This window comes from Carlito syrichta, unplaced genomic scaffold, assembly GCF_000164805.1.
Source record: "Carlito syrichta isolate Samal-C Ts95f unplaced genomic scaffold, Tarsius_syrichta-2.0.1 Scaffold314028, whole genome shotgun sequence".
NCBI lineage: Eukaryota > Metazoa > Chordata > Mammalia > Primates > Tarsiidae > Carlito > Carlito syrichta.
The window spans coordinates 389,977-409,979 of record NW_007258124.1 but is presented as its reverse complement, the minus strand read 5'-3'; the positions used below and the strand labels follow the sequence as shown (position 1 = coordinate 409,979).

General features: G+C 45.0%; 1 protein-coding gene across 2 annotated transcripts in view; it reads right to left on the bottom strand.

Annotated features, from left to right (window-relative positions):
* Positions 1 to 14,094: 14,094 nt before the first annotated feature.
* The window catches only part of VMP1 (vacuole membrane protein 1), a 135,356-nt gene continuing 129,447 nt past the window's right edge, over positions 14,095 to 20,003 (bottom strand). For both annotated transcript variants that reach the window (XM_008070835.2, XM_021718950.1), the window contains 2 exons: positions 17,567 to 17,669; positions 14,095 to 16,499 (listed from right to left, as the gene is read on the bottom strand). In XM_008070835.2, the coding sequence (XP_008069026.1) occupies positions 16,356 to 16,499; positions 17,567 to 17,669 (247 nt within the window). In that variant the 3' untranslated portion in view covers positions 14,095 to 16,355. The remainder of the gene's footprint in view (positions 16,500 to 17,566; positions 17,670 to 20,003) is intronic.

The window sequence follows — 20,003 nt, the reverse complement described above, 5'->3', positions numbered from 1 at the left end:
CACCTGTAGTTCCAGCTACTTGAAAGGCTGAGGCAGAAGGATTGCCTGAGCCCAGCAGGTGGAGGTTGTGGTGGCCATGAGCGTGCCACTGCACTCCAACCTGGGCAACAGAGTGAGACTTCTGCAAAAAAGAAGGAAATGTCTCCTTGCTGGTTTAGGAGACTCAACTTTGCAGTATGCATACCAGTGATTCTTCTCCTGACCACCATGTTTATCACACTTGAATTCCTCTCCAAAATTTTGTTTTAAAACATGCTCCATATGTCCCCTGCCCACTGTTCTCTCCCATGAGCCCACGGTTTGGCAGCCAACCCTTTCTTGTTTTGCCACCACTTACCAAATATGGCTTTACCCACTAACTTGTTTTGGCCAACAAACACTCAAGACATATTTGCTCATCTTTATCAATCATATTGTTTCCTATGGGTTTTAGGAATGTGAGCTAAGAGACCTAACTTTTTATATTTAACTAAATAACTTCCTACCCTTACACCCTGAAATGTCTCATATGATGCAATGTCAGCCTTATGAATAGATGGAATCCCATGTCCACAAGCAGGAATGCTTTCACAAGGAGTTAAGATAACCAATATAAACATTTCAAGTTTCTGGGAAATACAATGTTGGGTCAGTGTAGGACAAAATATGGCACTCAAGCTATGGTAAAGGGAACAAGAAAGTCCCAATCGGACTCCAGGGAGCCAATGATGCAGGAAGAAATGAAAGGAAGTTCAGGGGAACTTATGTCCCAAAGAACTGCTAATAACTTATAAGCACTTAAAAAAAAAAAAGCCAGTGGCTCACACCTATAATCCCAACACTTTGGGAGGTGGAGGCAAGAGGATTGCTTCAGGTCCGGAGTATAGGACCAACCTGGGCAACATTGCAAGACCTTATCTCTACAGAAAATTAAAAAATTAGCCGGGCGAGGTGGTGCACGCCTATAGTCCTAGCTACTCTGGAGGCTGAGGTGGGAGAATCACTTGAGCCCAGGAGGTCAAGGCTGCAGTGAGCCATGATCATGCCATTGCACTCCAGCCTGGGAGACATAGTAAGACTTAGAATCCCTTGGGAGGCTGAGGTGAGTAGATTGCCTGAGCCCGTGGGTTTGAGACCCACCTGGGCAACTTGGCGAGACCTCATCTCTACAATAAGTCAAAAATCAACCAGGCGTGGTAGCACGTGCCTGTAGTTCCAGCTACTTGGAAGGCTGAGGCGGAAGGATCGCCGGAGCCCAGCAGGTCGAGGCTGCGGTGGCCGGGAGCAGCCACTGCACTCCAGTCTGGGTGACAGAGTGAGACTCCAACTCAAAAAAAAAAAAAAAAGACTTAGAATAAAAAATTTTTAAAAAGTGAAATTACATATCACTTAGCAAATAATTCTGTCTTACCTGAATCTGTCTTCTTTGCCATTGGTGGAGCCAAAATGATAATTTTTTCTTTTTTAAGTTGGGAATCTCACTTTGTCCATTTTTTTTTAAGAGTTGGGCACATGCTAGGCCATGCTAGAGTGCAGTGGTCATTCACGATGCCATCATAATATACTATAGCCTCACTCTCCCAGGCTAAAGCTATCCTCCTGCCTCAGACTCCTAAGTAACTGGGACTACAGCTGTGTCCCACCACATCTGCCTTTGTGGCTCTCTTGTCTTATTTGAATTTATTTATATAGTGAGTACACAAAAATTCTGTTCCCACGTTGTCCAATAGGGTAACCATTAAACACATGGGGCTAGTGCACAAAACATATTGGACTTTAAAAACTGTGAACATTAGCCGGGTGCGGTGGCTCAAGACTGTAATCCCAGCACTATGGGGGGCAGAGGTGAGAGGTTTGCCTGAGCTCAGGGGTTCGAGACCAGCCTGGGCAACTTGGTGAGACCTCGTCTCTACAGTAAATTAAAAAAAAAAAAAAAAGCCAGACGTGGTAACGTGCATCTATAGTTCCAGCTACTTGGAAGGCTGAGGCAAAGGATCGCCAGAGCCCAGCAGGTCGAGGCTGTGGTGACCAGGAGTGTGCCACTGCCTTACAGCCTGGGTGACAGTGAAACTCCAACTCAAAAAAAGTAAAATACTAAATTGTAAATGAATTGTTGGAATAATATTTGGGGCAGTTTCTCTCACCCACGCCATCTCTCTCTTTCCTTCCTCTCTTCTTCCTCTAATAAACTTTGTTTTATTTGTTTTTGTTTTTGAGTTGGAGTCTCACTCTGTCGCCCAGACTGGAGTGCAATGGCCGCTCCCGGCCACCGCAGCCTTGACCTGCTGGGCTCCGGCGATCCTTCTACCTCAGCCTTCTGAGTAGCCAGAATTACAGGCGTGCACTACTACGCCCAGCTAATTTTTTGATTTTATTGTAGAGATGAGGTCTCGTCTGCCTAGGCGGGTCTCGAACCCACGGACTCAGGCAATCCACTCACCTCAGCCTCCCAAAGGCACGGGATTACGGGCTGAGCCACCGAGCCTGGTTTAAACTTTGTTTTAAAACTTAAATTAGGTCGAGGTCAGTGACTCAGCCCGTAATCCCAGCACTTTGGGAGTCCAAGGCAGGTGAATTGTCTGAGCCTGCGGTTTCGAGACCAGCCCCAACAACTTGGCAAGACCTCGTCTCTACAATAAATAAAAAATTAGCCGGGCATGGTAGGGCATGCCTGTAGTTACGACTACTTGGAAGGCTGAGGCTGAAGGATTGCCTGAGCCCAGCAGGCTGACACTGGGGTGGCCATGAGCGTGCCACTGCACTCCAGCCTGGGCAACGGAGTGAGAATCTGACTCCAAAAAATAAAAATAAATAACATTTGGACATACTCAGTTAAATAAATTATTCCAATTAGTTTTACCTGTTTTTTTTTTATACTTTTTACAATATAGCAACTACAATTTATTTATTTTTATATACCTTCACTTTAACAGAAACAAACTAAAATTTTTAAAATTTGATATATGGCTTGCAGTACATCTCAGTGGGACAGGCTGTTCTAGACATTTCAGGAGCAAGATTCTGGGAATTGGAGAAACGAGTTAAAGCTCATCCTTAGTGGGTAAGAGGTCATGAGAACATGATAGTAAGCAAAAATGACATTTGGCGAAAGATGGGAGTTTCCTCTTTTTTTGAAAAAAGGCCTTTGCTTAAGCTCAGCTCATTCAATCAGTATGAAAGAGGTAGGAGCTGGGCTCGGTGGCTCAGCCTGTAATCCCACGCCTTTGGGAGGCTGAGGTGAGTGGATTGCCTGAGCCCGCGGGTTCGAGACCCGCCTGGCAGCGAGACCTCATCTCTACAATAAGTCAAAAAATCAACCAGGCATGGTAGCGCTTGCCTGTAATTCCGGCTACTCGGAAGGCTGAGGCGGAAGGATCGCCGGAGCCCAGCAGGTCGAGGCTGCGGTGGCCGGGAGCGGCCACTGCACTCCAGTCTGGGCGACAGAGTGAGACTCCAACTCAAAAAAAAAGAAGAAAGAGGTAGGATGTGAGCTTAATTCAACAAACATCCACTGAACACATCAAGGAAGGACACTGTGTGGGGACAGGGCCATACACAATAAGTTACACACAGTCTCTGTCCTCTGTCATCAAGAGCTCATCACTTGGTATTAATATTCTTTGCTGCAAACCATGTGTCTGGCTCATGGTAAAGATTTCATGTTTTTGTTTGTTTTGAATGCCTTGACCTCCTAGGCTCAGGCAATCCTTCTGCCTCAGCCTCCCAAGAAGCTGGGACTAAACCGGGTGCATGGCTCACATCTGTAATCCCAGCACTTTGGGAGGCGGAGGCAAAAGAATTGCCTGAGCCCAGGGGTTCGAGACCAGCCTGGGCAACTTGGCGAGACCTTGTCTCCACTACAAATAAAAAAATTAGTTGGGCATGTTGATGCATGCCTGTGGTTCCAGGCTACTTGGAAGGCTGAGGCGGAAGGATTGCCTGAGCTCAGGGGTTTGAGATCCCCCCAGGCAACTTGGTGAGACCTCTTCTCTACAATAAATCAGTATATAATCTGGTTGTGGTAGCATGCGCCTGTAGTTCCAGCTACTTGGAAGGCTGAGGTGGAAGGATCGCCGGAGCCCAGCAGGTCGAGGCTGCGGTAGCCATGAACCACACTGCACTCCAGCCTGAGTGACACAGTGAGACCCCAACTCAAAGAAAAAGAAATTAGCTGAGCGTGGTGGCGTGTACCTGTAGTTCTAGCTACTTGGAAGGCTGAGGTGGAAGGATCGCTTCGGTCCATCAGGTCGAGGCTGTGGTAGCCGTGAGCTGCACTCCAGCCTGGGCAACAGAGTGAGACTCCCACTAAAAAAAAATACATAAATAAAAGTAGGAAAAGTTTTGTGTATGAAAAAAACTTGTTACTTCCTCTTACAGAAACCAGAGATGTCTCTTATGCTGGTTTGAATTCTTTACACTTGGAGACAATGCAGAACACCTGAACATTTCTTTGATCTCTACATTTTTTGAAAGCATTGCTTTTTAGTGCTCCCTCCCCTTTCCTTCTGAAATTGTGGAAAATACTCTCATACACATTTTCTACCAGACAGGAAACTACTTATGCCTTATTTCATCAAAAGCCAGAAACAGGAACACCCCAGTCCTTCCAGGCTTTGAAAACGATGTACCCACCTGAGAGTGGGATACTCAAATTTTGTGCGTCTCTTCACCTCAGGATCATGGCACGTCTCTCCTTGTGAACTCTGCTGCTCCTGGAGAGTGGTGTAATTGTGGTCACATGTTGTTTATTCTGAGCTCCTACCCAGCCAACTTCAATAAGCAATAACTCATTTACTGTAACATGTAAACAACCCCAGCACCAAAGCAGCCAAATGGAAAGCCGCCTTGACCACATGCTCTGGAAGGTGTAATAAAGTTGTGATTCTGCCTTTTGACTTGGCACCGGCAGTTGGGAAGATGCCCTCACACTAAGCTGGGAGCACTCATGACATCTGCGCTCTAGGTGGCTGCCACTGCTGTCTATGCTAGCTCTGTGGGAATCTTGGACTCCAGTGGCAACATACAGGAAACTGCATTGCCAAACTTTTCTCCTTATAAAGACAGATAATGTAACCAGGAATTACCGTCCTCTCAGTTCCCAAAGGGAGGAGCCTTAGGTTAAGCCAGCAGGATACAACGGGGAAGAGGAACGTTAAAAGTTTCCTTTGACCCCTTGACCCCAAGGTCCAGGCACAGTGCCATCTCTCTCTTTTTTTTTTTTTTTTTTTTTTTTTGAGTTGGAGTCTCACTCTCTCACTCTGTTGCACGGGCTAGAGTGCAGTGGCCTGCTCCCGGCCACTGCAGCCTCGACCTGCTGGGCTCAGGCAGTCCTTCCACCTCAGCCTTCCAAGCAGCTGGAACTATAGGCATGCACAACCAAGCCCGGCTAATTTTTTAATTTATTGTAGAGACGAGGTATCACCAAGTTGCCCAGGCTGGTCTCAAACCCCTGGGCTCAGGCAATCCTTTTGCGATGGCCTCTCAAAGTGCTGGAATTATAAGCATGAGCCACCATGCCCAGACTACAGTGCCATCTCTTTAAGAACAGCAGTATGAGCTGGGCTCAGTGGCTCAGCCTGTAATCCCGTGCCTTCGGGAGGCTGAGGTGAGTGGATTGCCTGAGACCGCGGGTTCAAGACCCGCCTGGGCAGCGAGACCTCATCTCTACAATAAATCCAAAAATCAGCCGGGCGTGGTAGCGCATGCCTGTAATTCCGGCTACTCGGAAGGCTGAGGCGGAAGGATGGCCGGAGCCCAACAGGCCGAGGCTGTGGTGGCCGGGAGCGGCCACTGCACTCCAGTCTGGGCGACAGAGTGAGACTCCAACTCAAAAAAAAAACAAAAAAAAGAACAGCACTATGGCCGGGCGCTGTGGCTCACACCTGTAATCCCAGTACTTTGGGAGGTGGAGGCAAGAGGATGTGGGAAGGACGCACATTCATTAGGAGTTCAGAGTGAGGAAACCTGAGATATAGACCCACCACTGTAGACCTGAGGTAGAGGCCCCGCCATCCTAGGGTTCCTTATCTTCCCTCCATACCTTCAAGACAATACAGCCTCTTTTCCTCAGACTTGCTCTGTTTGGATTCCTGGCCCACTGATTGGCATCTGCCTTTTCCAGGTTCTTTGGTTCCGTCTTGACCTTTACTCTGCCTCCTCCACTCCGGCCTTGCCTCGCCAGTACCCTGGCTTCTACCTGAGTGGCACCTCTTGCTGTGGATCCCCATGGTTTCCAGTGGGGGTCCGGTTGCCTAGGCTGTGAGGCTAGCAAGTGCCAGGCCCTGTGCGTGGCTCTGGGCGTACAATGGACCCTTCCGGGGCTTATGTTGTAGGAGAGCAAACAGACCCAACACTAGAAAATAGACAAACTTGACTGGATGCGGTGGCTCAGTCTGTAATCCCAGCACTTTGGGAGACCAAGGCAAGAGGATTGCCTGAGCCCAGGGGTTTGAGACCAGCCTGGGCAACTTGGCGAGACCTCTTCTCTACAAGAAATCACAACAACTAGCTGGGCGTGGTGGCGTGTGTCTGTAGTTCCGGCTACTTGGAAGGCTGAGGCGGAAGGATTACCTGAGTTCAGCTGTGGTGGCCGTGAGCATGCACTGCACTCCAGCCTGGGAGACAGAGCAGACTCAAAAAAGAAAAGAAAAGAAAAGAAAACAGTCAAACTAGCTGTGTGTCAGGTGGGTCCTTTCAAGGAGACAAAACAGGAAGCCGGGCGCTTCAGAAAAAATGAAAGGGTTCTTGAGTGGAAAATCCAACTTTAGTTGGCTCATTGATCCTGTCTCGTCCCACCCTGCACATCCTTCTGCTATCTGTTCTCCCCTGGTGGCCCTCACAGCTGTTTTGTAGCTAGAATAGCTTTCCTCTCCCTACCCCTGGCCTTCTCCCTTTAAATGCTACCCTGGCCACCAAGGTGGCTCACGCCTGTAATCCCAGCACTTTGGGAGGTGAAGGAGAGAGGATTGCCAGAACCCAGGGGTTTGGGACTAGCCTGAGCAACTTGGTGAGACCTTGTCTTTACAATAAGAAACAAAATTAGCTGGGCGTGGTGGCGTGCACCTGTAGTCTTAGCTACTTGGTAGGCTGAGGCAAGAGGATCACCTGACCTAGGTCAAGGCTGTGGTGAGCCATGACTGTGTCATTGCATTCCAGCCTGGGTGACAGAGTGTGACTCCCCAAAAAAAGTAAATATATTTATTTTTAAATGTGGCTAATGCCATTACTGGCCCTAATGATTTCAAAGGGTTGTTATGAAGATTTAAAAACAACAAAAGCAAACTCAAGACGTTAAACTACTTTGGAAAATAAAAAAATACTGTACAAATAGAAATTGCTTTGTAGCCAGGTGTGGTAGCACACACCGGAAGTCCCAGCTACTTGAGAGGCTGAAATGGGAGGATCACTTGAGCCCATGAGTCCAGCCTGGACAATACAGGAGACCCTGTCTCTTAAGAAAAAAAGAAAGGAAAAAGCCAGGCTCAGTGGCTCAGCTTGTAATCCCGCGCCTAGGGAGGCTGAGGTGAGTGAATTGCCTGAGCCCACGGGTTTGAGACCTACCTGGGAAACTTGGCGTGAGACCTCATCTCTACAATAAATCAAAAACTCAGCCGGGTGTGGTAGCACATGCCTGTAGTTCCAGCTACTCGGAAGGCTGAGGCGGAAGGATCGCTGGAGCCCAGGAGGTCGAGGCTGCGGTGGCTGGGAGCAGCCACTGCACTCCAATCGGGGCGACAGAGTGAGACTCCAACTCAAAAAAAAAAAAAAAAAGAAAGAAAGGAAATTATTTTGTAATACTTATATAGCAAACATGACTCTGGGAACCTCCCCACACAGGATGGCTAAGAATGAAACTGGCTTTTCCAACCCGGTGACACAGGGTTGCTTATCTATTTAAGTAGCAAAACGTTTTAGGTTGTGGTCTTGATTTTCTTGTCTCCCTTTCTCCATCAACTACTTTGTAATCACAAGATGAAACGAGTATGCTGGAGCTTGGACTTTTGCACTGATTTTTACACAACAGAGTGAGTAGGAGCCAGAATGCTGCCGTACTTCCTTGTTTTCCTTGACAAGTCCCTGAAGCTCCCTGCCTTAATTTCCTCATGGGGTTATTGTAAGGATTAAATGATTAAATATAATACATGCGATTGACAATAATGCCTGGTATAAAACAAGCAACATTATCAACGTTGTGGTAATCCACTGTGCTTCCTGGTACAGGGCACAGCAGAGTTCCTGGGAGTTAATCTTGATTACTAGGATTTTGGGGTTTTTTTTCTGAGTCGGGGTTTCATTCTGTCATCCAGGCTGGAGTACAGTGGCACAATCACAGCTCACTGCAGCCTTAATCTCTTGGGCTCAGGTGATCCTTTTGCCTTAGGATTACAGGAGCGAGCTACCATGCCCACGTTTTTAAAATTTTTTGTAGAGACGAGGTCTTCCTACATTACCCAGGCTGATCTCAAACTCCTGGGCTCAAACAGTCCTCCCGCCTCGCCCTCCCAAAGTTCTGGAATCATAGGCGTGAGTCACTGTGCCCGGCCTGATTGCTAGTGTTCAGTGTGGTTGTGTGAAAAGGGAGTGGTTAGGGACTGGTGCAATGAGCAGGAGGGAGTGGAGGGGCCTGCAGGGCCTCCAAGGTCTGGTCACTGAGGCCAGGCAGGAAAGCTGGCTCCTGAGAGCTGCTTTACTCAAGTGAAAGTGATTGAAGTTCTTTGCAAGAGGCTGTGAGGTGCACTGAAAAACGAAAGATAGAGAAAGTCCTCCTCCCCATATTCTCTGCCTTCATCTTTTTAACTAATGGGAAGTTGAGAAAAACACGGTTCTCTGGGGACGTGGGAGCCAGGCTTCAGCACTACTGCCAAGAGGAGTGAACCTGAGCGGCTCCTTTTTTCCAGCACAACATGGTGAGGAGCCAGAGGAAGACAGTGACCTAAGTCCCTCCCCACCTTCGGGGACAAGGGAGACCAGCCCTCTTTCAAATCCCTCAAGCCCACTCCCCTGAAGCATTTTTTTCTTCCAGAAATAGACGAACACAATGCAGCAGTGCTGACCAGCTGTTTCAGTCACAAGTGGCCTGAAGGAAAAAGCTGTTCATTTTCTGTCCCCCAAAAGGGGATGAAAGAAATGCCACGTTTGGGCTTAGATGGGGGGAGCTGGGGGGAGCCTCTTTGAATGGACAACACTGTCCCTCAGAGGACTCTGGGTGAAAGGCCAGCAGAGCTAATTGCACAGAAAGATACTCTTGGGGAACTCTCAAGAGGTGGCTCTGTCAGCTTAGAGACAGGTCAAGGTCTCACTTCAAGTCACAGTTGCCCAGAAGAAGGCAGCCTTTCCCTCAAAAAACCAGGGATGAAGCCAGGAGCAGTAGCTTACACCTATAAGCCCAGCACTTTGGGAGGCCGAGGTGAGAGGATTGCCTGAGTTCATGGGTTCGAGACCAGCCTGGGCAACTTGGCGAGACCTCATCTCTACAAGAAATCAAGAAAAATTAGCCGGGTGTAGTAGCACATGCCTGTAGTTCCAGCTACTTGGAAGGCTGAGGCGGAAGGATCGCCGGAGCCCAGCAGGTCGAGGCTGTGGTGGCCATGAGTGTGCCACTGCCCTCCAGCCTTGGTGATGTGACAGAGTGAGACTTTGAAAAAAAAAAAAAAAAAAAATCAGAGATGTGATTTCCAATGTCAATGAAGACTAAATTGTGGAACTAGTGCTGGAGTGTGTTCAAACACTCCATGTGCTTTGAGTCATTTGGAAATGGTTAACAGGTGGGACACCTGGGTTGAGTACCCTGAAGGGGATTTCCACACAAACCCTATACTGTAAAGTCATCCTCTTCCTGTCTCAAAGCAGTTCAGCTCCACCCTCTAGTTCGAAGTGTGCCTTATAGATTCTCAATTTTAGCCGGCTCACTCGGTGGCTCAGCCTGTAATCCTGTGCTTTGGGAGGCTGAGGTGAGTGGATGGCCTGAGCCCACAGGTTCAAGACCCACCTGGGCAACTTGGCGAGACCTCATCTCTACAATAAATCAAAAAGTAGCTGGGCGTGGTAGCGCGCGCCTACAGTTCTGGCTACTCGGAAGGCTGAGGCGGAAGAATCGCCGGAGCCCAGCAGGCGAGGCTGCGGTGGCCGGGAGCAGCCACAGCACTCCAGTCTGGGCGACAGACTGAGACTCCAACTCAAAAAAAAAAAAAAAGATTCTCAATTTCCTAGATCTGATCCTGGGTTTCCTAAGAGCAGCAACTGCTGCTGACACAAAGAAACAAGGAGCCAAGCAACTTGGTGCTTTTTAAAAACACGTTTATTTTAAATTAAGAGGAACAGATGTCCAGTGTTTCAAAAAGCCACACATTTGTGGATTTGGCTGACAAACCCTGTACGCTGCATTTCATTTCTGTTCCCATCGAGTCAGCCAGCCACTTGCAACTGACTCACCCTCTCTGGACCACGGTTTGGGCCAGTCTCTTGACTACAGAATTGGAATCCACATATCAAATGAATCCAGGGTGTGTGGGTAGAGAGCAGGTGTTAAAAGTCATCTAAAACAATTCTCTATCCCCTTTTAATTTAGCAGTATCAACACCCACACAGCAAACTGTACAAGGCTAGTGGGTCAAAGAGAATGAGCAAACAGTTGGCACCTGCCAGTCCCTGCACCATGTAAATCTAAAGGCAATGAGTAAGCAGCTGTCTAGAACAGGTTTTTGTATAATCCTTATGAGTACTGGCTTAATATGAAAATACATGTAGGTTATTTGCAGCAATTCAAGGCCTCACCCCTAAGGCAAACGTCTTACCTCAGGTGAACTTTTAAGCCTCGTTGGGAAGGGAGGGACAGGAACCCAAGGCCCTGTACCTTAGAAATGACTCAATTGCTTCTAGAGTTTAAAGTACATTATGTGCTTTCTTTTCTTGTTGTCTTTAGAAGCAGCAACACCTTCACATGCAGTGGTTTTGTGTAGCATCTCATTTGCCATGATTTGTGAATATCAGGGAAGCTTTGATCAATGTTAGAGATGGAATGTTACCTGGCTTTCAAAAATTCCTTTCGAGTTGGGGTCTCATTCTGTTGTTCAGGCTGGAATGCAGTGGCATGATCACAGCTCACTGCACCTTCAACTTCCTGGGCTCAGGCAATCTTTCCACCTAAGCCTTCTGAGTAGCTGGGACTACAGGCGCATGCCACCATGTCCAGCTAATTTTTTTGTAAAGACAGGGTTTTGCTATGTTGTCTCGGCTGGTCTCTAACTCCTGGGCTCAAGCAATCCTTCCGCTTTGGCCTCCCAAAGTTCTGGGATTATAGGCGTGAGCCACTATATCTGGCAAAAATTCCTATTAAACTGCTTAGGTTGTTTAAATTTTTTTGTAGCACATTTAAAATAATTTATGAATAAAATGAAGCAACTGTTTGTATTTCCTATGAGAAATGAGACTTTCAGGTCTATTGAGGAAGATCTTGCATGCCATCAGATTTTAAAATGATTTAAAACCTATTTACCTAGTAAATCTAACTGGATTTTCTAGATTGAGGTTTTTGTAACAAGGTATTAAAAGCTGATGTTTTGGCCAGGCATGGTAGCTTATGCCCATAATCCCAGCTCTGGGAGGCAGAAGCCTTAGCCCACAGGTTTGAGACCAGTCTGGGCAACTTGGAGAGACCTTGTCTCTACAATAAATAAAAAATTAGCCGGGCATGGTGGCGCACGCCTGTAGTTCCAGCTACTTGGAAGGCTGAGGCAGAGCAGGTCAGGGCTGCAGTGAGTGTGCCACTGGACTCCAGCCTGGGCGACAGAGTGAGCCTCCAAAGCAAAAGAAAAAAAAACCCTGGTATTTCCTTGTTTTCTTCTCTTGAGATATTTTAGTATTAGTATTCTTTGTAATGAAAATAATTAGGAAATGTCAACATTTTTAGGTGGGAAAGTTAGAAAACTTTTTAGTTATTTCATACTGAATTTTATATAATGTGTGCTTTGTATATTGTCTTGAGTAGGGTACTTGGGGGTTTGTTTTATTTTATTTTTTCCTTGAGTTGGAGTCTTACTCTGTCGTCCAGACTGGAGTGCAGTGGCCGTTCCTGGCCACCGCAGCCTCGACCTGCCGGGCTCCGGCAATCCTTCCGCTCAGCCTTCCAAGTAGCTGGAACTACAGGCGCGCGCTACCACGCCCGGCTAATTTTTTGATTTATTGTAGAGATGAGGTCTCACCAAGTTGCCCAGGCGGGTCTCGAACCCGCGGGCCTGGGCAATCCACTCACCTCGCCCTCCCAAAACGCTGGAATTACAGGCTGAGCCCGGTCTGGTTGGGGGGGTTATTTTAAATTTAAACAAGGTCTTAGTCTTTTTTTTTTTTTAACTGGCGTTTCATTCGGTCACCCAGGCTGGAGTGCAGTAGCATGCTCATGGCTATCCCAGCCTTCACCTGCTAGGCTCAGGTGATCCTTTTGCCTTGGCCTTTCAAGTACACAACCACAGGTGTGTACCACCACACCCAGCTAATTTTTGATTTACTGTAGAGACGAGGTCTCGCCAAGTTGACCTGGCTGGTTTTGAACCCCTAGGCTCAGGCAGTCCTCTCACCCCTGCTGCCCAAAGTGCTGGGATTACAGACGTGAGTCACCATGCCTAGCCAAAGTCTTGGTCTTAAGTCACTAACGCAGTAATTTCTGCTTTTCTATTACGGATTTTTGGTTTGTTTTAGCTTTTTTTTTTGGTTTATTGTAGAGAGGATGTGTTGCCCTGTTGCTCAGGCTAGTCTCAAGCCCCTGGGCTCAGGCAATCCTCTTGCCTTTGCCTTCCTAAGTGCTGAAACTACAGACATGAGCTACCACGCCCTGCCTGTTTTAGCTTTTGTAAAAAAATAAATTTTTTGAGACAGCATCTCACTCTGTGGTCCAGGCTGGAATGTAGTGGCATGATCCTGACTTACCACAGCCCTGACCTCCTGGGTTAAAGTGATTCTTCTGCCTCAGCCTCCTAAGCAGCTGGGTATAGAGGTACATACCACCATACCTGGCTTTTATATTTTTTTGGTAGAGTTGAGGTCTCACTATGTTGTCCAGGATTGTCTCAAGCTCCTGAGTTCAAGAGTTTCCCTTACCTCAGACTCCCAAAGCACCATGATTACAGGAGTGAGCCCCCATGCCTGGCTGGAAAATGTTTTTTCACTTACAAAAAGCAAAGACAAGAGCACATATGCTAAGACAGCATTTAAAGATATTGTTTCTGGAGGAGTGAATGCATTGTTGTGAAATCCTTGCATATGTATGCTAGCTGCTCAGCCTTTGGATTAAAAAATTGGGAATATACTATTTACTGCAGTCCTTTACATGTTACCCAATTTATTCTTAGACAACCTGTCCATGTCTCCCCAATTTTTATAAAGAAATTTAGGCTCAATTTAAAACTTCCTTGGATTGCGTATAACATGTGGCAGAAATCTGTCATCAATGTAGATGATTGCACATGGTGAATGGGTTTCAAAATTGGATTTTTGACACTAAACGGTTAGGAATCTCTTATGGGTTCTTTTACACATAGACTGATCTAAACAAAATTCACCCAGGGTACAGGAGGGCAACTGGTGGTTTTATTTAGTGAGTGTGTGATTCCTATGCAAGTTACTGTCAAATGACTAGTGAAAACAGAAAAGCCTCATGCTGCTCTATGGAGGCTACAGAGAGCCTTCCACAAGGACACAGGCTGACCTTGTTTGTGTAGGAACATTCATTACTGCAGAGGCTTCAGTCATGAACTAGTGCAGTTAAGAAACTTCACTCTAGACCTGCCTTTTCTGGATTCTCAAATGGGGATAGGTGAACGAAAAAAAAATCTTTCTTCCAAGTCCGACATTCCATAATACACACACACACACAGAGAGAGAGAGAGAGAGAGAGAGAGAGAGAGAGAGAGAGAGAGAGAGAGAGAGAGAGAATACAAAACAGTGGGCAAACTGGACACTCGCATTTCCATGTTACATTGTCTGTATTAAGGGAGGTGCTCCTCAGCCCTTACTTGTAGAAACTACTGACATATTGTTGATATATTGTATTGCTTGGCAGTCACTGAGTTGAAACATGATTAAAACACTGTAGACGTTTAAGACACAAAAGTAGAGATGGAATCAGAATTCCCAGGCCCTCTTTATTTACAGTATTATCAAACCATCCACTTGCAAATTTTCTGGCATCCCATCAGCTAGGTACTGTATATTTCTGGGACCATGCAGTTGTGTCCACTTTGGTGGATACGAGAAGGAATACACAAGCCACTGGAACAGAAGGATACCACAGTGCTCCATCTGGAATCCAGTAGGAGCACCAGCGCATGCCACATCTGAACACTCAAGGGAGGAAAGACGGAGAGCTGCTCTTCATTTGCTTTGAATGCAAATTCTTTAGGGTGGATAACTGGTCATCATAAGTCAAATGTATGAATCAGAACATCAGCCTAGGAATAAAGCTTTTCTTTTTCTAATATACCACCTTGAAACAAATTTAGCAATAAATCCCAAAGATTTAGTACCAACAGTACAATTCTTATTTGCTGTCCTCTTTCCTTTCTTCAGACAAACACCAAATAAAATGTAGGTGAAGGAGATGAAACATAACTGGAGGCCGACTTACTTAACTGTTAATCTAAAGAATTATGTTGGTTAATGTGATTCTACCTAAAATAAAGCATTTGGATACAATTTTCCAAATAAGGTCAGGTAATAGTCACACTGCTAGAAAATCCCTGAAAATAAAAAGATTGTTAAGAAGTACAATAACCTTTTCAAAACCTACAAGGCAGATTACGTGTCCTTTATTTTGTAGTTGTGGTCATTGTGACGATCCCAATTTCCCATAAAGTCCTCTCTTGACAGTGCTGCAATATCATTGGCATAAAGGACTCAAAAAACTGCCATTAGACATAGGGATCAGCGTTTCTGATCATAAACCATGATGCTGGGTAATGTCTGAATGAGAACATTTGATATGGATGGTCAGATGAAAGATACCAAAATGTCAGACAGCCCATCGACTGCTGTTGCCATGAGATTCAACAGTCAACATCAGTCTGATAAGCTACCCGACAAGGTGGTACAGCCATGGAGATGTCACGACGTAGGCAAAACAAGCAGACATTCAGGTAGGATTTGATCAAATAAGCAGGCATTTTGGCCTGTTGATTTAACTTCTATTCGGATACAATGTCAGTATCAATTTTCCTAAAGGAAAAAAGTGAAATTGTTTATTTTCCTTCCAAGCAAAACAAAACAAACAAGTTCAATCAGAAACATCACAACGGAAACAAAATCACATTAAGCATAAAACACTTACAGAAAGGCAAGAAAACTGGGTAATACATAAAAGCAAATTTCTGTTAAAACCAGAGTACATGCTAGCAAAAATTAACAGATATGAGAATGTGTGATTTAAAAAAAAAACTGAGTAATTTCTTTCTCCAATATCCTTTGATTTGCATTATCACCTCTCCTCTCCTGTTTTCACAAACCAGAACTCCTCAGGCTAGGCAAAATCCCAGAGGTGCCATTTAGCAGTAAGTAGCTGCCCAATTTCAGCATAACAAAAGATGCCTTAGTGGTGCCTCTTTCTTGCAAATAAATGAAGGCTTAAGAAATTCTGGTGGATTAAGCAAAACTGCCATTCAGTCGGTAGAAGCTAAATGGAAGTAAAAAGTCAAATGCTCAAGAAAACAGACACAATTTTGGAATGATCAAAGACGTCTTTATAAAGTTTTTCATGACTTCATTCTAAATATACAGAATAAAAAATAGTGTCAGCTCATTTGTGAGACACCAACCAGATTTTCTTTATACTGTCTCAAAATTTAAAGATCAGTTTCCCCAGAGGGTGGGCAATGCATCATAAAATGGCCTTTTTCTGAGGGTAAGAAAGGAAAGGTTGGGCAGGATGGCGTTTTAAATTGTACCATGATAGACATGCAAGACTGTTATCCAATCTAATTTATATACATTTTGATGACTTAGAAAAACAAAGCAATCATTTGTGACAAGCCTAAACGGCTTGACATATTAAACATACTTAGGAACTTTTGTTGTGTATGACAGAAATTTCCAATTGTACTATGTGAGCCTTTTGAAATAATAAATCAAGGCCAGTTATTCTTAACTTTGCTGCTGAACATCACATTCCACCCTAATAAAATACAACGTGACTGAATTGAGGGTGGATACCTTACCTTAACACACAAAGGAAAAGTATGTCAGTGCAAAATATGGACTAAACTGCTTTCAAGAAAAAAAGTTTTTAAAATTGATAGAGGTTGGAAAAGGGCATTTTCCTTCCTGGTTTGGAGTCCTCCCAATTTAAGGCAGAACCCATTCATTCTAATTTCTGGAGTTAAAACTTTATCTGCTTATTTAGTTTTCTCCTCTGAGTTCAACCGTTGCTGGATTCGTTTGGCATAACTTTGTGCCATGGAGTTAATGATAGACAGGATGAAGTAACACACCATCACAACGACCAACTTCTCAAACATCCAGGACAACCAGTTTTCTCCCTGCGGGGGAAAATGCAGAACAATACAACAAGGAAGGCTTTGTTAGTTCATTAGTAAAAGGGGGATCATCTACAAAACTTTGAGGAAAATGGGAACTTGAAGCTTATAACCCCTAATGCCTAAACAGTTACAAAAGAAAGGCATGTATCCCCAGCTACCCTGAAATCTCCATCCAGGCCTTTTTACACCCACTTCTCTAGATTTCACTTTTTTGGTTGTAAAGTCAGTGTTGACTCATATAGTTTAAAATGGGGTGAGTGCGGAGTCATCTCTTTTACTATGACCTAAGAAAGTCTTTGAGTAAATTCATCTGTGAAGTCATCATCCTTCTAAAGTCCTCATGCAGATACTTGCTGAATAGCATCAAGGCAGTTTAAATATTTTTGTTCCAATACGAGGAAACTTGAAAAAATATAAATGTAGCTATTTCTGAAGTCATGACTGGTCAAATGAGGGCAGCAAAGGGCCACGTGAAGACTGCAAGGGCATTAAAACAACAACTGCGCTTCCTTGAAGCTTCCCGTTTCAGATTCCTGCTTACTCGTCCTTTTCCAGTTATTTCCCCTAGCCACAGAACTATTTACAGAAAAGACAAGTTGAGTTTAAGTCAAAGTTTTAAAGTTCAGCTATGTTCACAGCCTTGGTTTATTTAAAAAACGATCATTTTTCTCATGGCTGAAAAGAAGAATAGAGCAAAAACCAAGGGATACATTCAAGTCTAATGCTTTGTTGGGCTGTCAATTTTAACCTCTTAATCTACCTGGTGAGTGTGTCTACTAATAAATCATTAAAGATCAAGGCACAACTCATTCTCCATAACTGAGCCATTATTTTCCATTAGCCCTACCCTTGTTTTAAGGAGAAGATGTACAAAACAGAAGTTACACTTTCTGGTTTAAGACAAAGACATATTCCCCAGTGGAGCGTACACAGAGCCTCAACTTGTGATGACAGACTGGCAAACAAGCCTCACTGGAATTGCTTAAAAACGTGAGTGAGGGCTGTGAATGTAATTTCAGCCTGAAACTGAGCAGAGGGGAGAAGAAGAAACTGGAACGAAGTCTCACCTGCGGTGTTCCCATGTCGCTTTTGTGGTGAAGCTTCTGCCGCTGAGCCTCCAGGTATTCCTGGAATGGCTTCTGAAGAGACGGACCTATGCCGGGGACGGCACTGGAAGCAGGGTACAGTAGCCAAGGAAGAAGATACATTGGGAAGAAAAGCAGGAAAAACGTTAAGGAAAATCTACTTACCGCCTGGACTCAAAAGGCAGGGATTAAACAGGAAGAGGAATAAAATACTATCAGAGAGTTGTTGAAATCCTGTGAACTCTTTTTAGCAGGAAAAAATTCTCCCTTCTAACAACCTCTTAAAGGAGCAAAATCTCTCCCATCAACAACATGTCTGGGAGGAACTAAAAGCTGTAAATCAGGAGCCACTTCTTGCAGGAGAGTCAGTCCCCAGAGTGAGGCCGGCTAAGCTGACCCTGCACACTGGTGTGGGTACAAAGAATAAAATGAATGACTTCTGAGAAGTTCCACATTTATCACCACCAGTTCCTGTAAGAACTGGTTTGAACCGATTAATAAGGAAATGACTTATGCTTGTGTCATCCCTAGTTAAAAAAGAAACTGCCCGCCCTCTCTCTGACTTGTCCCATCTTCTCAGAGGGGGCGGTCCTTTTCTCAATCTAAGTCCTTATTAGGACAATCTGTGCGTCATCCTTATCCAAAAAGAATGCATTAGCAAATTTGGGAGGCACCTCCCACTAGTCAGAAGTCAGTGATTAACAAAGGAACAAAGAAGGAACTATGAACCTTGAATCATGGGGTGGTTTATGGTAGATGGCTTGCCCAGAAACTCCAGTACGTTACTAAACAACTTGTTCTGAGATGACTGGGATAGTGATCTCTGACAAATTTATGTCCTGGGAGCTCCTTCTCACCCAGAATAAGTGGAGGCAGTGCTGTTAAACCGGTTTGGCAACTGTAGCTATCAGACTACTGCTTTAGACATGCTTGCAGGCAGTTTTAAAAAATGGTAACTTGGGGCAGCCTAGAAAATCAGTCTCTATTTTCTGTACTTTGTTTTCTCATCTGTCACACCAGGGCTGAAGGTAAACAACCCAAAGCTTTCTTATGACCAGCAAAAGTTATTCCAATATGTATATGCAACAGTGCCCAATACTCTCCCTATTAAGAATACTGACGCAAATTTAACTTTATCTCTTTCCTTCAACAATTTAGTTGCTGCTTTTTGTAATAAAAAGCAAAGGAGTAGAAATGGAGGTTTGTTTTCTTTTTTTTTTGCTACTATATTTATTAGACATTAAGAAATTCTTAGCTCCTGGCTGACACTTTTCTTTGATCGTATTATCTATCAACCACCAAACATTTCATTGAGCCCCTATTTTGTGCCCATCATTGAACGGGTGCTATGAAACCTCCCCCTACCAAAGAAACTGCAAGGAACAGTCCATGTCCACAAGGAACAGGAATTTATCTGTCAAAAAAAGAATTCATAATTCACTACTAACATTTTTGGTACAGAAGATATATGCTAATGGAGTTGGAGGGAGAGGAGAACGATCAGTGTGGGATAAAGTTGTCAAAAGGTTTTAATGAGTCCTAGAGGATGTACAAAAAGCCTGAACGCAGACATAGCAAAGGCTAAGGCTGCACTAAGACCAGAAGACCTGTGACAGACACTCAAGATGGTATGAACAATCACTGAGATAACTCATTCCCTTTGGAGCAGTCTCTCACTGGCTTTTAAGTGGCCCTACATAGTTGAGGTAACCAGAAGAGCCCTGTCTAAGTTGTGCTGCTGTTTATCAGTAAAGACTCTTAACTACAAAGGAGCAACAATAGGACAAACTTTCTCTTTAGAAGAGAGATTTTCCTGAGTAACTCAAGCAATCTTTCTAGCTGGGCTCAGTGGCTCAGCCTGTAATCCCGTGCCTTGGGAGGCTGAGGTGAGAGGACTGCCTGAGTCCGCGGGTTCGAGACCCGCTTGGGCAACTTGGCGAGACCTCATCTCTACAATAAAATCAAAAATTAGCCGGGCGTGGTAGCGCGCGCCTGTAGTTCCAGCTACTTAGAAGGCTGAGGCGGAAGGATCGCCGGAGCCCAGAAGGCGAGGCTGCGGTGGCCGGGAGCGGCCACTGCACTCCAGTCTGGGCGACCAAGTAAGACTCCAACTCAAAAAAAAAAAAAAAAAAAGGAATCTTTCCTTAAAGAATATGGGTGCAAATGCAAATGTGTTAACCACTTACACTAAAAAATAAATGACAGGAATATAAAAAAAATTCCACAAAATTCATGCACAAAAATTGGCTTTTAAAACTACAGGTGTGACAGGGCTCGGTGGTTCAGCCTGTAATCCCAGCGCTTTGGGAGGCTGAGGTGAGTGGATTGCCTGAGCCTGCGGGTTCGAGACCGGCCTGGGCAACTTGGTGAGACCTCATCTTTTCAATAAATAAAAAATTAGCCAGGCGTGGTAGCGCGC